The 14310-nt window shown below is 46.9% G+C and overlaps 1 protein-coding gene across 1 annotated transcript; it reads left to right on the top strand.

Annotated features, from left to right (window-relative positions):
- Positions 1-10321: 10321 nt before the first annotated feature.
- DKK4 (dickkopf WNT signaling pathway inhibitor 4) lies at positions 10322-13477 on the top strand (the record flags this gene model as incomplete). Its single annotated transcript, XM_082680414.1, has 5 exons — positions 10322-10429; positions 11454-11604; positions 12037-12189; positions 13042-13274; positions 13457-13477. The coding sequence occupies 5 exons, from the start codon at positions 10322-10324 to the stop codon at positions 13475-13477; spliced, it is 666 nt and encodes a 221-aa protein (XP_082536540.1).
- Between the last annotated feature and the right edge of the window lie 833 nt (positions 13478-14310).

Here is a 14310-nt window from a genome sequence, read left to right as displayed (position 1 = left end):
GAAATGGCCTGGTGTTTAGGAGATACGTGCTGAAGTATTTAGGCATGAAATAGCATGTGTCTGCAACTAGCTCTCAAATGGTCAAGGGAAAAAACATGCAAAATGTTAACAATTGGTGTAGCTAGGTGGAGCATATGTGGATGTTCGTTGCATTATTCTTGAAACTTTCCGATAAGTTTAAAATTTTTCAAAATAAAAAGTTGGGAAGAGAAAAACCCCACAAAGTCTTTGATATTCAGTTCCTGGTACCAGGTTGCTGCTTGAATCAAAGAGGCAAAGATTATTTCCCTGCTGTGTGTAAGGCATTTCAGGCTAATAAGAGATAAGATACATGCTCCCAAAGGACTCATAATGTAAGACTTGGACAAATACCTGCTGAATGAGGCAGAAGATGATAAATGTCATCAACAAAGCAATAGAACTCATAGGCTAAACAAAATGGGCTTTGTAGTCAAAAGAGGCTGGGTTTGTATCTCACATCTGCCAACTCTGTGGTGTTTGGCGAGCAACTTAACCTCTCTATGCCTCTGTTTCTACATCTGTGAAACAGAACTAAATAAGGTCTACTTCAGAGGATTGTAGTGAATAGTAAAGAAAATAATGTATTCAGAGCACATAACAATCTACCTGGCATATGGAAAATGTTCATTAGTTAATAACACAGATGAAGATATGCTATAAGTGATTAAAAGCTGTACAGGCAAAACTATGTTTATTCACATACATATGCATATTAGAGCCACAACTTCAGCCTGTACTTTGGCACAGACCTGGACTTTGTCGGGTACAACAGGCCATTGAAGGCTGTAAAGAGCACTTTGAATGGGAATTTGGCAACGTTCCTTCCTTGGGCTTCTTTATCCAAAGACCTTTCTTCTGAAGGGAACTGATAACACCAGTCCCAGGTCATGCACCAAAAGACCTCCTCTTTCTCCCAGCACCTGATGCAGGAAGGTGGTAAAAGAAATTGTTAAGGAAAACGGCGACTGCAGAGGGAATCATTCCTTTGCTTGCTATCTCTCTGGCCCTGTCGGCTTATCAGGATCCACGTTACCCCTCAACGTCCATATCAAGCCTCTAGCCTCTGCCGCCTCCAATCTACAGCCATTGCTCACCCCCGACCCACAATGGGCTCTAAGCTCTTGGGAAGCATAGAAAGGACTTTCTCAGTCCAACTTCTAATCACCTGGCATTCTTCTCCTATAAAATGTCTAGAACCAGAATTTTAGGGCAGGGAAGGGGCTTTGGACTCCTTCATTTGTGAGACATTTGCTACGTGCTTACTGCGTACAGGACACCAGGCTCAGAGCTGATGGATGAGCACACGCCCAGACACATCCGTGTTGTGTGCGTCCGGAGGCCCTGGTGAGCAGGCTCCCAGCACAGGTCACCTGCTGTAGTCAAGGTAACCTGACTGTCTGCCTGTGTTACCTTTGTGAGAGAAAATCTCAGAAGGTTAGTATAGTTTTACCCTCAAAAATGAGAAAAAAAAACACCCTAAGAACAGAAACCCCACTGTGAAGATTTAGTAGCTCGATTGCCCTAAGTGTAAGGAAAATTAAGATTCTGAAGCCAGCGGTGTTATTTAATCCCCTGTTTCTTTAAAGCAAAAAGGGCCCACTTGTTTGTTTTCAAGGACTTCAGAATTCTGATGAAGGGGGAGGATCCCCTTGGCATCTTTGAAGAAGCGGAGGGACCAGCCCCATCCCTGGGCCTCCTCAAGGAGGCAGCAGAGCACAGGGACCCAGCGGTGAAAGCGCCTCACTGTGCCAGGGATGGGTCAGGTGGACAAGAGGGGCATGGCTTGCAGTGCAGAGGGACAGACATCCAAGACTGTGTTATTGTATATTGAGGGTGTATATCATACCCTGAAATTCCATGTCTGAGGACTCTTCTCAAGGAAACAGACTCGTGCAAAGGTTCATCTTGAATAGCTTGAATGAATTACAGTAGTAAGAAATTAAAAACAACTTAATGGCCAACATTTAGAGGATTCATTAAATTATAATACGCCCATCTTCTGGGATATGGTACAGCCGTGTGTTCTGATAATATTTGATGATCTGGGGGAAAGGCTCAGTTAAAAAAAGGGGGAAGGAAACAAAAGTTTAAGTACAGTGTAATTCCGTGCGTGCGTGTGTGTGTGTGTGTGTGTGTGTGTGTGTGTGTGTGTTACAGTTTTACTTTAAGAAGAAGCAGGGCAGACAGAGAGACTGGGTAGAGGGGGCCCACATGGGTAGATGTAGGCTTTAGTAATGGCTAATTCTGGACTGGTGATAGATTAATAATACATAATATATATATATGTATATATAATAAACAGATGCTGTATATGTGTGTGTATATGTATGCACATAGAAAAAATCGGGAAAATGTTTCCAAAATCTTATAGTGACTATCTCTGCTGGGTCAGAGTATATGTGATTTTTATTTTCTTCACACTGTTCTGTATTTTCCACAATTTCTAAAATTTGGAGACGTGTTTCTGTTATAATCAGAAAAGTTAAACTCACTTTCATAAGGTGGGGAAGTACCTAGGTTCATGAGAAGGGCATGCTGTTCCGTGGGCAATTTCCATCCAAAATTGGAAATGTCTCTGGAATCAGTCCCTGGAATTTATTTTGGGCTTTCTGGGAGCTCCCTTCACTCTTGGCCACAAGGGGGCGCAAGGAACCAAGGTAAAGAATAGCTAACCCTGCTGGTGGGCAGGGGGCTTGGGACTCGAGTCAGGGTGATGACCCCTGTCCTCCCCTTGTCCCCAGAGCCTCATCCAAGCTCTCCATACGGTTGTGAACACAATTATGGGGGCTTTCCTACCCAAGTTAGAGTCCAAGTTGAATGTCAAAAGGGCAGCAAATATTTACAAATTGTTTTTATGAGGAAACCAATTTTGTCAGCGTTCCACATGTGGATTAGGGTACAGCCTGGCTGACACAACCTGCAAATTAGCTCTTCTTAATCACTTGCTAGTGAAGCACTATGATCACTTATACGTGAAACATAAATTAAGAAAAAAGAGGATGGCATACTCCTATGGAACCTAAAAATAGTTAATAGGAAATGTCCCCTTAGTGAATATATAGCTGTGTTTCAGGCAACTTGATGTTTTGGGGAATGGCCTTAGGTTAGTGAGCTGTATAGTGTGGTATAGAGGGAAGAATCAACTTTGGAACCAGAAAACTTATGTTAAATCCGAGGTCTGCAACTCACTGGCTGTGTGACCTTGGGCAAGTTACTTGACCTCTCTGAGCCTTGGTGTCTTCATCTTTAAAATGGAGATCCCCAGGAGTACACCATCCGTCCAGATGGGGCCCACCCAGGGGGTTCCACCAGATGGCTTTCTGTGGCCAAAGTTCTGAGGAGGCTTGGACCACACACCAGGGTTCACCCTGGGCCAGAGCCAGATGACGCCAGTGAGTCACACACATCACAAGCCCCAGGACGATGGAGGAGCCGGACACAGACTCACCCTGAAGGGGTGTGGAGGGGCTGCGGGGAGGGAGTCTACAGCTAGGGGCCCCTGGAGAACACCCCAGGGAGAGGCGAGGCCTGTAGCCCCACCCCGCCAGTGGGGACTCGGGAGCCCGTGTGTGCAGATCTCAGGGCAGCCATTCACCACCCCACCTCACCTCTATGGAGATGTGATTGACATGAACCACGGTGTAAGTTTCAGGTGTACAGTGTGATGATTTGATACAAATATATATTGCAAAATATAATTACCACAGTAAGGTTGGTTAAGGGTGTCCTTTACCTCATATAATTACCATTTTTTTGTTGTTTATTATGGTGGGAACATTACAGCTCTGCTCTCACAGGAACTTTCAAGTTCACAGTACAGAATTGTTAACTATAGTTGCCAGAGCCATTCATTTAGAAAAATTTGTGTCTTCAGAATTGGGACTCCAGGCAGGTCTGGGATCTCCTAACACTATGGGATTCACCCCCTACCTTCGAGGAAAAAGAATCAGACCCCAGGTAGGGTCCGAACCCAAAGACAGCAGAACCCATCTTGTCTGCAGGCTGGAGGGTTCCCCTTTGCACACTCCTTCCCTGAAACAGGTGTCCTGGGGTGTGCGGACCGCCGCAGGGGTCCACTCTCTGTCCCTCAAAGTCATACGCAGTGTTGCAGGGGGGCCTTCGTTCCTTCCTCTACAACCCTCCAGCCTCCCACTTAGAGACACCACTCCTGCTTACAGATCACACACCCCCCTCACCCACCCTGGCCTGGACAGCTGCCATGGGGTGATCCTCAGGTCAGGTGACCATGCCCCCAGGCTCTGAGGGCCACCAGAACACCATTGCCTAGGACTGGACACAAGGGAAAAGAGGAATAAGCGGGGTTAGTTATAGGGATGCAGAGGGAGGAGACAATAAGAAAATGAAAAAACATGAGGCAAAAGAGAAAGACTCAAATGAAGAAGAATGCGGGAGACAAAAGTGTAGAAGGAAAACGATGAAATGAAAAGAAGAATGGAGGTTGAATTCCACTCAATTTTTATTTATTTATTTATTTTTTTTTTTGCGTTACGCGGGCCTCTCACTGTTGTGGCCTCTCCCGTTGCGGAGCACAGGCTCTGGACGCACAGGCTCAGCAGCCATTGCTCACGGGCCCAGCTGCTCCGCGGCACGTGGGATCTTCCTGGACCAGGACACGAACCCGTGTCCCCTGCATCGGCAGGCGGACTCTCAACCACTACGCCACCAGGGAAGCCCTCCACTCAATTTTATAGGTTTCTGCCCTCCTCCCTGCAGTGTATTTACTATTAAATTACAGTCAGTAAAGAGAATAAAACAAACTGGACTCTGAAAATACCTTGCTTTCCAAGTCGGTGCTCCATATGAGAGTTTCGTAGAACCAAGGGGCTGAAAGGGCCTCGTGATCTCCTCTGGAAACATAAATGTAATCCAGCTGAAAAAGAAACCACCCCAAATCGCCCACACATGGGGACTGCAGGCTGCTGGGACCCTCAGTGGCATTGGTGAAAGGACGTCTGGTCCCCGAGTCAGAGTGGTCCCGACACTGTCCCAACAGGCTGACTCCTGCTGTGACCTAAGACGAGAGACGCTGTTTCCAGCGAATGTGTACTGAGATACGGCCAGCTTTTTACAAACCTTTTCTTGCCTTTTCATCGCAGCATCTGCTGTCACTACCCCCACCTCTGTGTCTTGTGTAGCACGAGTGTGTCAGGGACTGCAGGACGCAGAGGAGGAAAAGCCCTGCTGTGGCCTGAACACTTGTGTCCCCAGATTCACGCGTTGCAATCCTAACGCCCAGTGTGACGGTGTTAGGAGGAGGGCCTCCGGAGGTGCTCAGGTCATGAGGTGAGGCCCTCATGAACGGGATTCGTGCCCTTGTGCAAGAGGCCCCGCAGAGCTCCCTCTCCCCCTCCTCCACGTGAGGACACAGCGAGAAGGTGGCCGTTTACGAGCCAGGAAGCAGGCCTTCGCCTGACATAAACCTGACCACTCGGGCACCCTGACCTCAGACTTCAGCTTGTATAGAAGCACCTAGTCCGTGGGATTTCTGTTACAGAGAGGTGTGGAGCGTGCCCAGGAATGGGGTAGGGTGGACAAGGCATTCAGGATTGATGGGTCACACACAACATCATCTAATATTTTTAAGCAAAAAGAAGGCAGAGCACAACCTTGACAAAGGAAGCTCGGGGCCCCTGGTGCTGTTTCCAGCTGGACGCCAGGTTGGGATCAGGAGAACGGAGGCTGCCTTACGGGAAAGGCAGGTCCCAGCGCCACGTGGTTGGTTGGCCAACTCCAGAGGGAGCCGCTCACACATGCGCCCGTCTGCGTGGTGCCGCTGGGGTGAGCCTCATGGTGGCTGACCCCCCAACCCCTCCTTCCCCTCTGCCCGGCATCACACACTCCCGGAAAACTGGTCTGGAGGAGCCCTGCAGGCCGCGAGGAGCTGAGGCTGAGAGGTACGTGAGCTAGCCAAGGCCACACAATTGGTGATGAGCAGGACCCAGTCTCCCAGGCTGTTTCTGGAAGCGGGCCTGCCCTGAGGGGCAAGACATCTGATAAACCCGCTTCCTGGGCCGGCAGCTACGTGCCTCCTGACCTCAGGTACCTCAGCGGCAGTGCTTACACCAGCGCTGTGATTATACAGATCCTGCAATCTTTGTCTCCCCTCATCAACCTGCCCCCTCATCTTTCATTTACTGAGCATTTCCCGTGAGAGCCTGCCAAAGACCCGCTTGTTTCGGCTCCTTTGATTTGCCGACACAGGAGACTAACAAATAAAACTGTCCGTTCCGGAGTGAACGTAACTCGCGGCGCCGCCTCTGCCGTGAGCTCCGGGAGCTACAGCAGCTGTCCCCGGAGGATGCAGGTGTCACACCCACACACCAGCCCACGCCGCACCTCCGCCCTGGCCAGGAGTCATCCGGGGGGCTGGCATCCCCCGCCGTGCTGAACCAGGAGCCCCGGGGAATTTCTTCTCAAGAATTTTCACCCGGAGGCACGAGGAGGACCGGCGCGGGCTTGCCAGGTGGCCCACAGTCCTTGCCAGGGGCGCCCCGTGGCAGCATCCTGGCCGGAAGTGCACGGGAGGGCTTCCTTCGTGGTGTGGCTAGCGGGGCCACGGCTCCCCGTGGGGGCGGTGGGCTCTGCACGTGGTCTGCTGTCTGCGTCTGGGAAATCCAGGCCCTGACCTAAGAGCAGAAAAAAAAAAAAAAAAAAACGCCTTTTAAGCAGAAACACTAATAAAGCCTTCCTCTCCCCACTGCTCCATCATCTCCAATCCCCAGTCATTGAGCTCAGCCTTAGGGCCGTAAGGGTGCCCACAGGGCATCCTGGCTGATGAACACCGATCATTAGCGCACAAGCAGCCTCAGCCGATCTGAAACCAAAAGTCATCTTCCAGGGAGACTTCTCATATTTAGTTCCTCAAAATTGCTCTGGCTTTTGGGAGACCTAGAAATAATGGACTACTTAGCGGAGATTTTTCTTCGGCGCGTTGGGTTGCACACACTTCTAGCGAGAGCCTCCATGGGAGGGCCGTGCGTCATGCTAGGTCCTGAAGTTCACGTGAGGATGGGAAGTCCAGGCTTGGACATGAGTGAGGGACATTGGTTTATAGAGTTTTATGAGTACCAGTTATGGTGCCAGGCCCTCTACACGTATTCACCCATTAAACCCTCAGAATATAGTCATTATGGGGAGGTCGTGCCCACTTTACAGTTGTGTAGATACAGCCTAGAAAGCTGAAGCACCTTGTTCAAGGTCACGAAGTCACTATAAATCCATTTATCTCTGCAGCCATCCATCACATGAAACAACTTATGGAGCTTCTATTATATGCCAGGCCCTCAAAGCATGAGGATACAAAGATGAACAGCTACAGCCCTGCCCACCCAGAGCTTATCACCTCGTTGTAGAGACCAAGAAGTACCCAATCACAATAGAGTTTTATAAACACCATGGCGGGCAGCCGGATGCCTGGGAGAGAGGGGGAATCGGGGGCTATAGGGGAGGCCAGACTTGTGCTCAGATCAGGTCGGCCTGACTCCAAAGCCTGCACTCTTACAAGGCCGAGAGAAAGTCAAGCAGAGACAGAGACAGAGAGGAGCCTGCTTTTCGGTTTTGTTGCCCTGTTTGTAGCCTCCTGCACCTGGTGTGTCTGCATCCTCACCCCTCTCGGTCTGTGGGAGCATCGCTCCTGGAAGACACGGGGGTTAATCTTCCATCTTCCATGTTAAGATGCCCAGCAAAGCCTTGATGATTTGGATCGTGTCACCCTTCCCCCCCAATCTGCTTTCCATCCTGAATTCCATCTTCAGTGCCATAGCCATCCACCTGTGCGTGGAATTAGAAATGTCAGGGTAACCTCGGCTCTTCTGTCTCACTCTCCCGCCACCCCCCACATCAAATGGTAGGGACTCAAGTGCCCAATCCCATCCTTGGCTGGTTCTCACGGTCACTGTGTCACTGCCTTACACTGGCCCTCCTCTGCCTCCTCGTCCTTCTCTTCATTGGCCCAGCATCCGCTTTCAATCCACTGCACCCTAGCTCCACACCGCCGCCAGCACTGCTTTCCTAAAAAGCAAATTAGATCCTGCCATTTTCAAGTTCAAATATTCCCCCGATGACTTTCTACTGCATATGAAATAATACCCGGTGTCCCTTGCCTGTTATCAGGTTCCTCACAGTCTAGCCTCCTCTTGTCTCTCCACCATCTGCCCCAGCCACACAGATTCTCTAGAACCAAAATGCACCTCCCTGCCCCTGCACACACTTCACCCTCTGAGCCTGGGGTAAGACCATCCCCTACTTCTCAACCTAGGAAACTCCTACTCATCCCACAAAACCCAGCTCAAATGACCAGTCACCACCTCTGTAGAGGCATTCCTTCATTCCTCCAGAAGGTCTAATCACACCCTCCTCTGTGATCCTTCAGCTCCACATTTCTATCTTTATCTTAGTGCTTGTTATATCAAAATCATCTCTACATGTAGATCTTCTTGGATACTAACCCCTCAGGGGCAAGGACTGTGTTTTATCTTTTATTCCCAACACCTACACATAGGTTCTGTTAAGTACAAAGTACTCAATGAACGTTTGGTTCCAGTCCTTTTTGTCTGTGTGTTTTGCCAGAGGCCTCTGGTGCCCTGGTATTCTCTCTTCTGTTAGGTAACAGGAAGCAGGGAAACCCAGCAGAGAGCGAACCCTGGGGCTCTCTCTCCTTTATGTTCGGCCATAATTGTCCAACTTCAAAATAAATTCTGGAACACCCCTAGTCACCAGGAGTATCCTACTATCAAAGGGTGTCTGATGCTCTCAGTTTACATGAAAACAAGTAGTACTTGCAGAAGCAATAGCTCCGTTGTGCCACACGATGGGGACAGGCATCCAACCCCAGGAAGAGAGCCGGGTAACGGACCCTCAGGTCACCTGCCCCAGCCACTGGGCTCCAGGTGTCCCTCGAGGCTGGGAATGGTCCCCTGGCACAGAATGCCCAGGTACCTCTTGACGGACTGATGTCAGGTGTTTTGGAGGAAGACCCAGTAACACCAAGGTTACCATTGATGGCATAGATAAGGGGCACTGGTAGATTTTAAACGGCGCCTTACACCCCAGGTACGGGGATGAATTTACCCTGAGAACAAAGCAAACAATGAAGGGATTTGGGGACCCAGATCTACCCTAAAGGACTTAGGCAGTGATAAGCACGTGTCTAAATCACTCGACTTTGCTAACTGGCTAGTCTGGCTGGAGAAAAAAAAATCAGAGAAAAAGGGATGAAGCATTTTTTAAAAATTCAAATTAGGAAACTTGAAAATGCATGAAATCCCATCTGAAATGAGTTACAGTCTTGAAGCCTGTTCTGCTTAAGTCACTTCAATATCATACAACACAAATTAAATCCATTGCTCATAAAATACACCTAAACTTCCTATTAAATTGTATAAAACTGTATATAAAATGGGCTTTCTGCGGTTGTCCCTATCACTAAAAAAAGGCAATTTTTATAAAATCATTATCTTCCTAATTAAATAATCCTAACTTCAAACAGTTCCATTTTCATTTTAAGGAGAATTATTTTCCAATTGACATTTAGTCGGGACAGGTGCTGTTACGTTCACAGCTCTTAAGCTATTGGGATTTTTACGTCTGAACACCAGAGACACTCAGGGGGCATTTTGTCTCTTTTCTATCTGTCTTCACTATCTGAGCACAGTGTAAAGTTTCTCAGTATATTTTTTGTAACTCATTAGTTTTTGGCATCCCGCCGAGCGTATTGGCTAACAGGTTTCATCCTTTCTTGGAGCACAACTAGCTGTGAAAACAGGTCTTAGAGCAGATTCCCTCCACCCTCACAGGATTACTGAAGGTAGGAAATGCAGGTGATTATCAGAGTTTGCTTTTGATACAGACATCCTGCTCTTCCGCTGGCCCTTTGAACTGACTTTGATATGCAGTGATTAAGAGGGGTTCAACCCCTGGAGGAGCAGTGGCTGCAGCCCTGCCTCTGCTCCCCCTCTATTGAGTCCTCATTTTGAACTATTGGTCAAACAGATTTGAGGGGATTTGTTGGAGCCTGTGTGGGGTAAGAAGGAAGGAAAGGGAGGAGGAAGGAGGAGGAGAGAAAGGAGGGGGCACGTCTATAAACAGTTTCAGAGGGAACCCGCCGGTCAGACCTCGCTCGCCTGATTTCACACACCTTCCTCCAACGAAGATTTGCTTCTCTTTCAGAAATAGCAATCCCAGGGCGACTTGCCGAGTTCCCATTTTGGCAAAAGCTCCATCGTGGGTTCAGAGCAGGCCAGCTTCGAGGAGGACGCAGGGAGGGCTGAGAAGGTCCAGGATGGTGGTGTTGGTCCTGCTGCGGCTTGGCTGGCTGTGCGCCCCCCTGGGAGCCCTGGTTCTGGATGTCAACAACAAGAGCTCTGTGGATGCGCAAGGAGCCCGGAAGGTAACGCTCGGTTGAGGAGGAGGGCTGGGCGCTGGGCTCGAGTGAAGCCATCACGCAGATGAGCATCTGAAGTAGCTCATCTAGACGGTGGGCCGGATGGAGGCTGTGGAAGGCACCCTGGAAGAATCCAGTCGCTTTAGCATTAACTCACCAGATGAGCCAAGTGGCTTTTCAGGGCATGGAATTTCAGGGCTATCAATTCACCTATAAATCAGGGAGTAAGCTAACATTTAGAAAGCTATACACCACGTGCCAGGCCTTTTATACATACTATCTCATCTCCTCTTCCTCAGAGCTTGAGACAGCTATCACATCTCCTAATGACAGATGGTGGAAATGGGCTCAGAGACGCTGAGGAATTTAACCAAGGCCACACAGCCAGGGAATATGGGAGTCAGAAGTTACATGCTGCGTGCCAACCCTCTCACTTCACAGAATTGTTTTATAGGAAATGTTTCATATACATATGAAAAACCATCAACCGAAGATGAGAGAAATCAGTCTTCGGTATCTGTTTCTCTGCAAAGGAGGCATCACTAGAAACCAAAGGATGGTTGGGTTGGCCCACTGAGGGGCCTACTTGGCAAATGGTGACTGATGTGATTCACTGGAGTAAAACGGTCAAATAGGGATGCCACAAACACCAACACTTCTTTAAACTATCGCACAGCATCTAGAGCTTCTAGATACATATCAAAAATCTCATAACCGTCTCTAAGACACACGTGGGAAAACATTTTCTTCCATTTTCACAGAGAGGATAAAAGATGAAATTCTATGTTTAAAAGTAGGACAATTTTTCAGACACAAATAACCTTTGCAGCACATAGGTCTCTTCGTTGGTGATTTGCTCTCCGCTTTGTGAAAGAAAACCAATTCTAGTGAAAAGTCAAGATGCTGCTTGAGGTTTGCCTCAGTGTTTAAAGTGCCTCTCTTTTTGGCTTTCTCCGTCTCCTGCCTGGAATAAAAACTCTTCACATCTCGCCGGATTCCCTAGCCCTGTGACAACAGCTTCTCTTTACAGGGTTCACAGTGCATGTCTGACACAGACTGCAACACTAGACAATTCTGCCTCAAACCCCAGGATGAGAAGCCATCCTGTGCTACCTGTCGTGGATTATGGAGGTGGTGCCAGTGGGCTGCCGTGTGCTGCCCGGGGACGCTCTGCGTGAACGGTGAGTCAGCACGAAGACTTGCAGGACTGCAGTGCTCCCAAAGAGCAGACACAGCATCCGGGTCTCTTAGACGAGGGTATTCCACGACAGGCACTCTCTAAAGGCTCCAAAGTGGTTCTCCGCAGCTGCCTCTTCCCGATGCGGCAAAATAGTTTCTTTCCCGGCAACAACTCTTGCCAGCAACTTGGAGATGATTTTAAAGCAAGGGTTCAAGTTGGAATCTTTCAAGTTCTTCTGTTTTCACTTAGATTCCATTAATTACTTAAGCACCTGCTTTGCCACATGTGAGATGTAAATATTTAGTGCCTGTGTCCCGGAAATCTAGAAAGTTATACAGAAACTGAAGGCGGAAGTACTGCCAAACCCTGTGACAGTCTGATAATGAGCCTGTCTGTGGTTCTCATCCTCTAACTCCACCTGCTTGTCTCTCAGATGTTTGCACTGCAGTGGAAGATGCAACCCCAATACTGGAGAGGCAGATCGATGACCAAGACGACACAGATACACAAGGAACAAATGAGCACCCAATTCAGGAAAACAAGCCCAAGAGGAAGCCAAATATTAAAAAATCACAAGGCAGTAAGGGTAACAGCAGCATTCTAAGCATATATATATATATATATATATATATATTTTTTTTTAAGAAAAATATTTTCTCCTCCTAGGCTCTTAAGGATAGGCTGAAACTGACTTATGCCTCTCCACCCCGGAAACACCTAGGGAGCATGTCCTATTTCCAATCTCTTCCATAAACAGCTATGGGGATCATGGGGGTAAGAGCACAAGGTAGTTGGCAGGCCAAGAGGACGGGGAATAGCTATAATAACGGGCTGATTAGCAAGAAAGCCTTTAATTGTTTAATTAAATTTTATATGCACATCTTTTTATAGCCTATAATTTAACAAATAGAAATTTCCCTTTCTAGATCCTCAGAATACAAAATAAAGGAGAGAGGAACATAGACGCAATAACGTTTCATTCTCGGACAAAATACAAACTTCACTAAGATGCTTTTTACAAAATTGCAGTCTCAAATTCCAGTCTCTGACATAAAGCAGCTAGGATTTTGAAGGTGGTGAATTGGCCATTCTTGTTTGTTGAAGGCGGCTAGTTGCCCCCTGTGTAAGTAGTGGTCTCTCTTTGGGTCAGTACAAATCCCATTTAATAAAACACTGATGAGTGATACTTATTTCATGTCTCAAGACTGGAAATCCCATCTTTCTTTAATAAATGTTTTAACTTTATAAAGCAGTAAATTGTGTTTGGGAAGACAGAGATGTCCACTCCATTGTTGCTTTCAGCCCAGGAGCCAGGCAGGCTGTTGCTCTATCTTTACTTTGCGACCTTATCCTACACCCCACGCCCTAACCCAGTCATGCCCTCACAAGCCACCATTCCCCCTGCTTATTACTAAAGCCCGTATCAATCTCGTTACAGGACAAGAGGGAGAAAGCTGTCTTAGAACTTTCGACTGTGGACCTGGACTTTGCTGTGCTCGTCATTTTTGGACTAAAATTTGTAAACCGGTCCCATTGGAGGGACAGGTCTGCTCTAGGAGAGCGCACAAAGATACCGCGCAAGCTCCAGAAATCTTACAGCGCTGTGACTGTGGTCCTGGACTATCATGTCGAAGTCAGGCAACTGGAAATCAACGAAACTCACGGTTAAGAGTGTGGCCAGAAAATCTAAACAGCTGCACGTCTTCCAGCAGAAGTCTCAGACAAGAACTTAAAAATCTTCCCATACAAATAACTCTTAAAATCAAATCTTGTAGTAAGTGAAACAGACTGAGCTGGAGAAACTGCCTTGTGATGAATGGAAACTAGTTTGGGCTTGTTGTCTATTTCTGCAGAAAAGTGATGTGATTCTATAACAAATTTAACTTTGATCTAGTGATTCAGTTAGTTCAAATAAATCTTTACGTAATTTCTGGTGACAGTAGTAGGCAGGGAAAATTATCACAGCAAATACTTTATTTTTCCTTAAAACCCCCATTGTTTATAATCACTTATTTCTTGGAAGGGAAATACCGTTTTGCTACAAAATAACTTGGTTAATAAAGAAGTAAGATTCAAAAGGTAGTATCTTATGTTTGTGTAGCCCACTGCAAGTTACAAAGCATTTTTACGTTATTTTGTTTTCAATAGCTTTACTTACCATTTGAGAACTTCCTATATTTTGTATTTAAATAATTTCTATATTTCAAAGCTAGGGCTTTCAAGGAGTGCTTTTACTTATACATTTTGACCATCTGAACTTAAAAGTTACACTGGAAGAAAACTAGGGCAAAAAAAAGTAAAATCTTTGTTCAAAGTATAAGAGACCATATTTTATACACATGGGTACATATTAAAAGTGGTTTTAATTAGGGAAGCTCTTTCTGATGGATTACAATCAACTGTTACAGATTTCATTTAAGAGATAAACCACACACCTGTTCTTGGAATTAGGTTATAAGTATATGTTACAAAATCGCATATGGGCCAAGCATAGAAAAAAGTCTCTAAAAAACATTGAACCTTCTTCCAAAGGCTTGCCTAATTGACTAATTTACAATCAGTAAATAGGAGGAAAGGTAATGAGGTAATGTGGTTTATAGCATAAGGGCAGAAAATGAAAAAGCAAAAATTCCCATTTAAGATTTGTTATCATCTCATCTCTTACTCCTCTCCACTGACCCTTAGTAAAGTGTCATCATGAACAGAA

This window comes from Grampus griseus (genome assembly GCF_964374135.1).
Source record: "Grampus griseus genome assembly, chromosome: 21".
Taxonomy (NCBI): Eukaryota; Metazoa; Chordata; class Mammalia; order Artiodactyla; family Delphinidae; genus Grampus; species Grampus griseus.
This window is presented reverse-complemented; position numbering and strand designations above follow the sequence as displayed.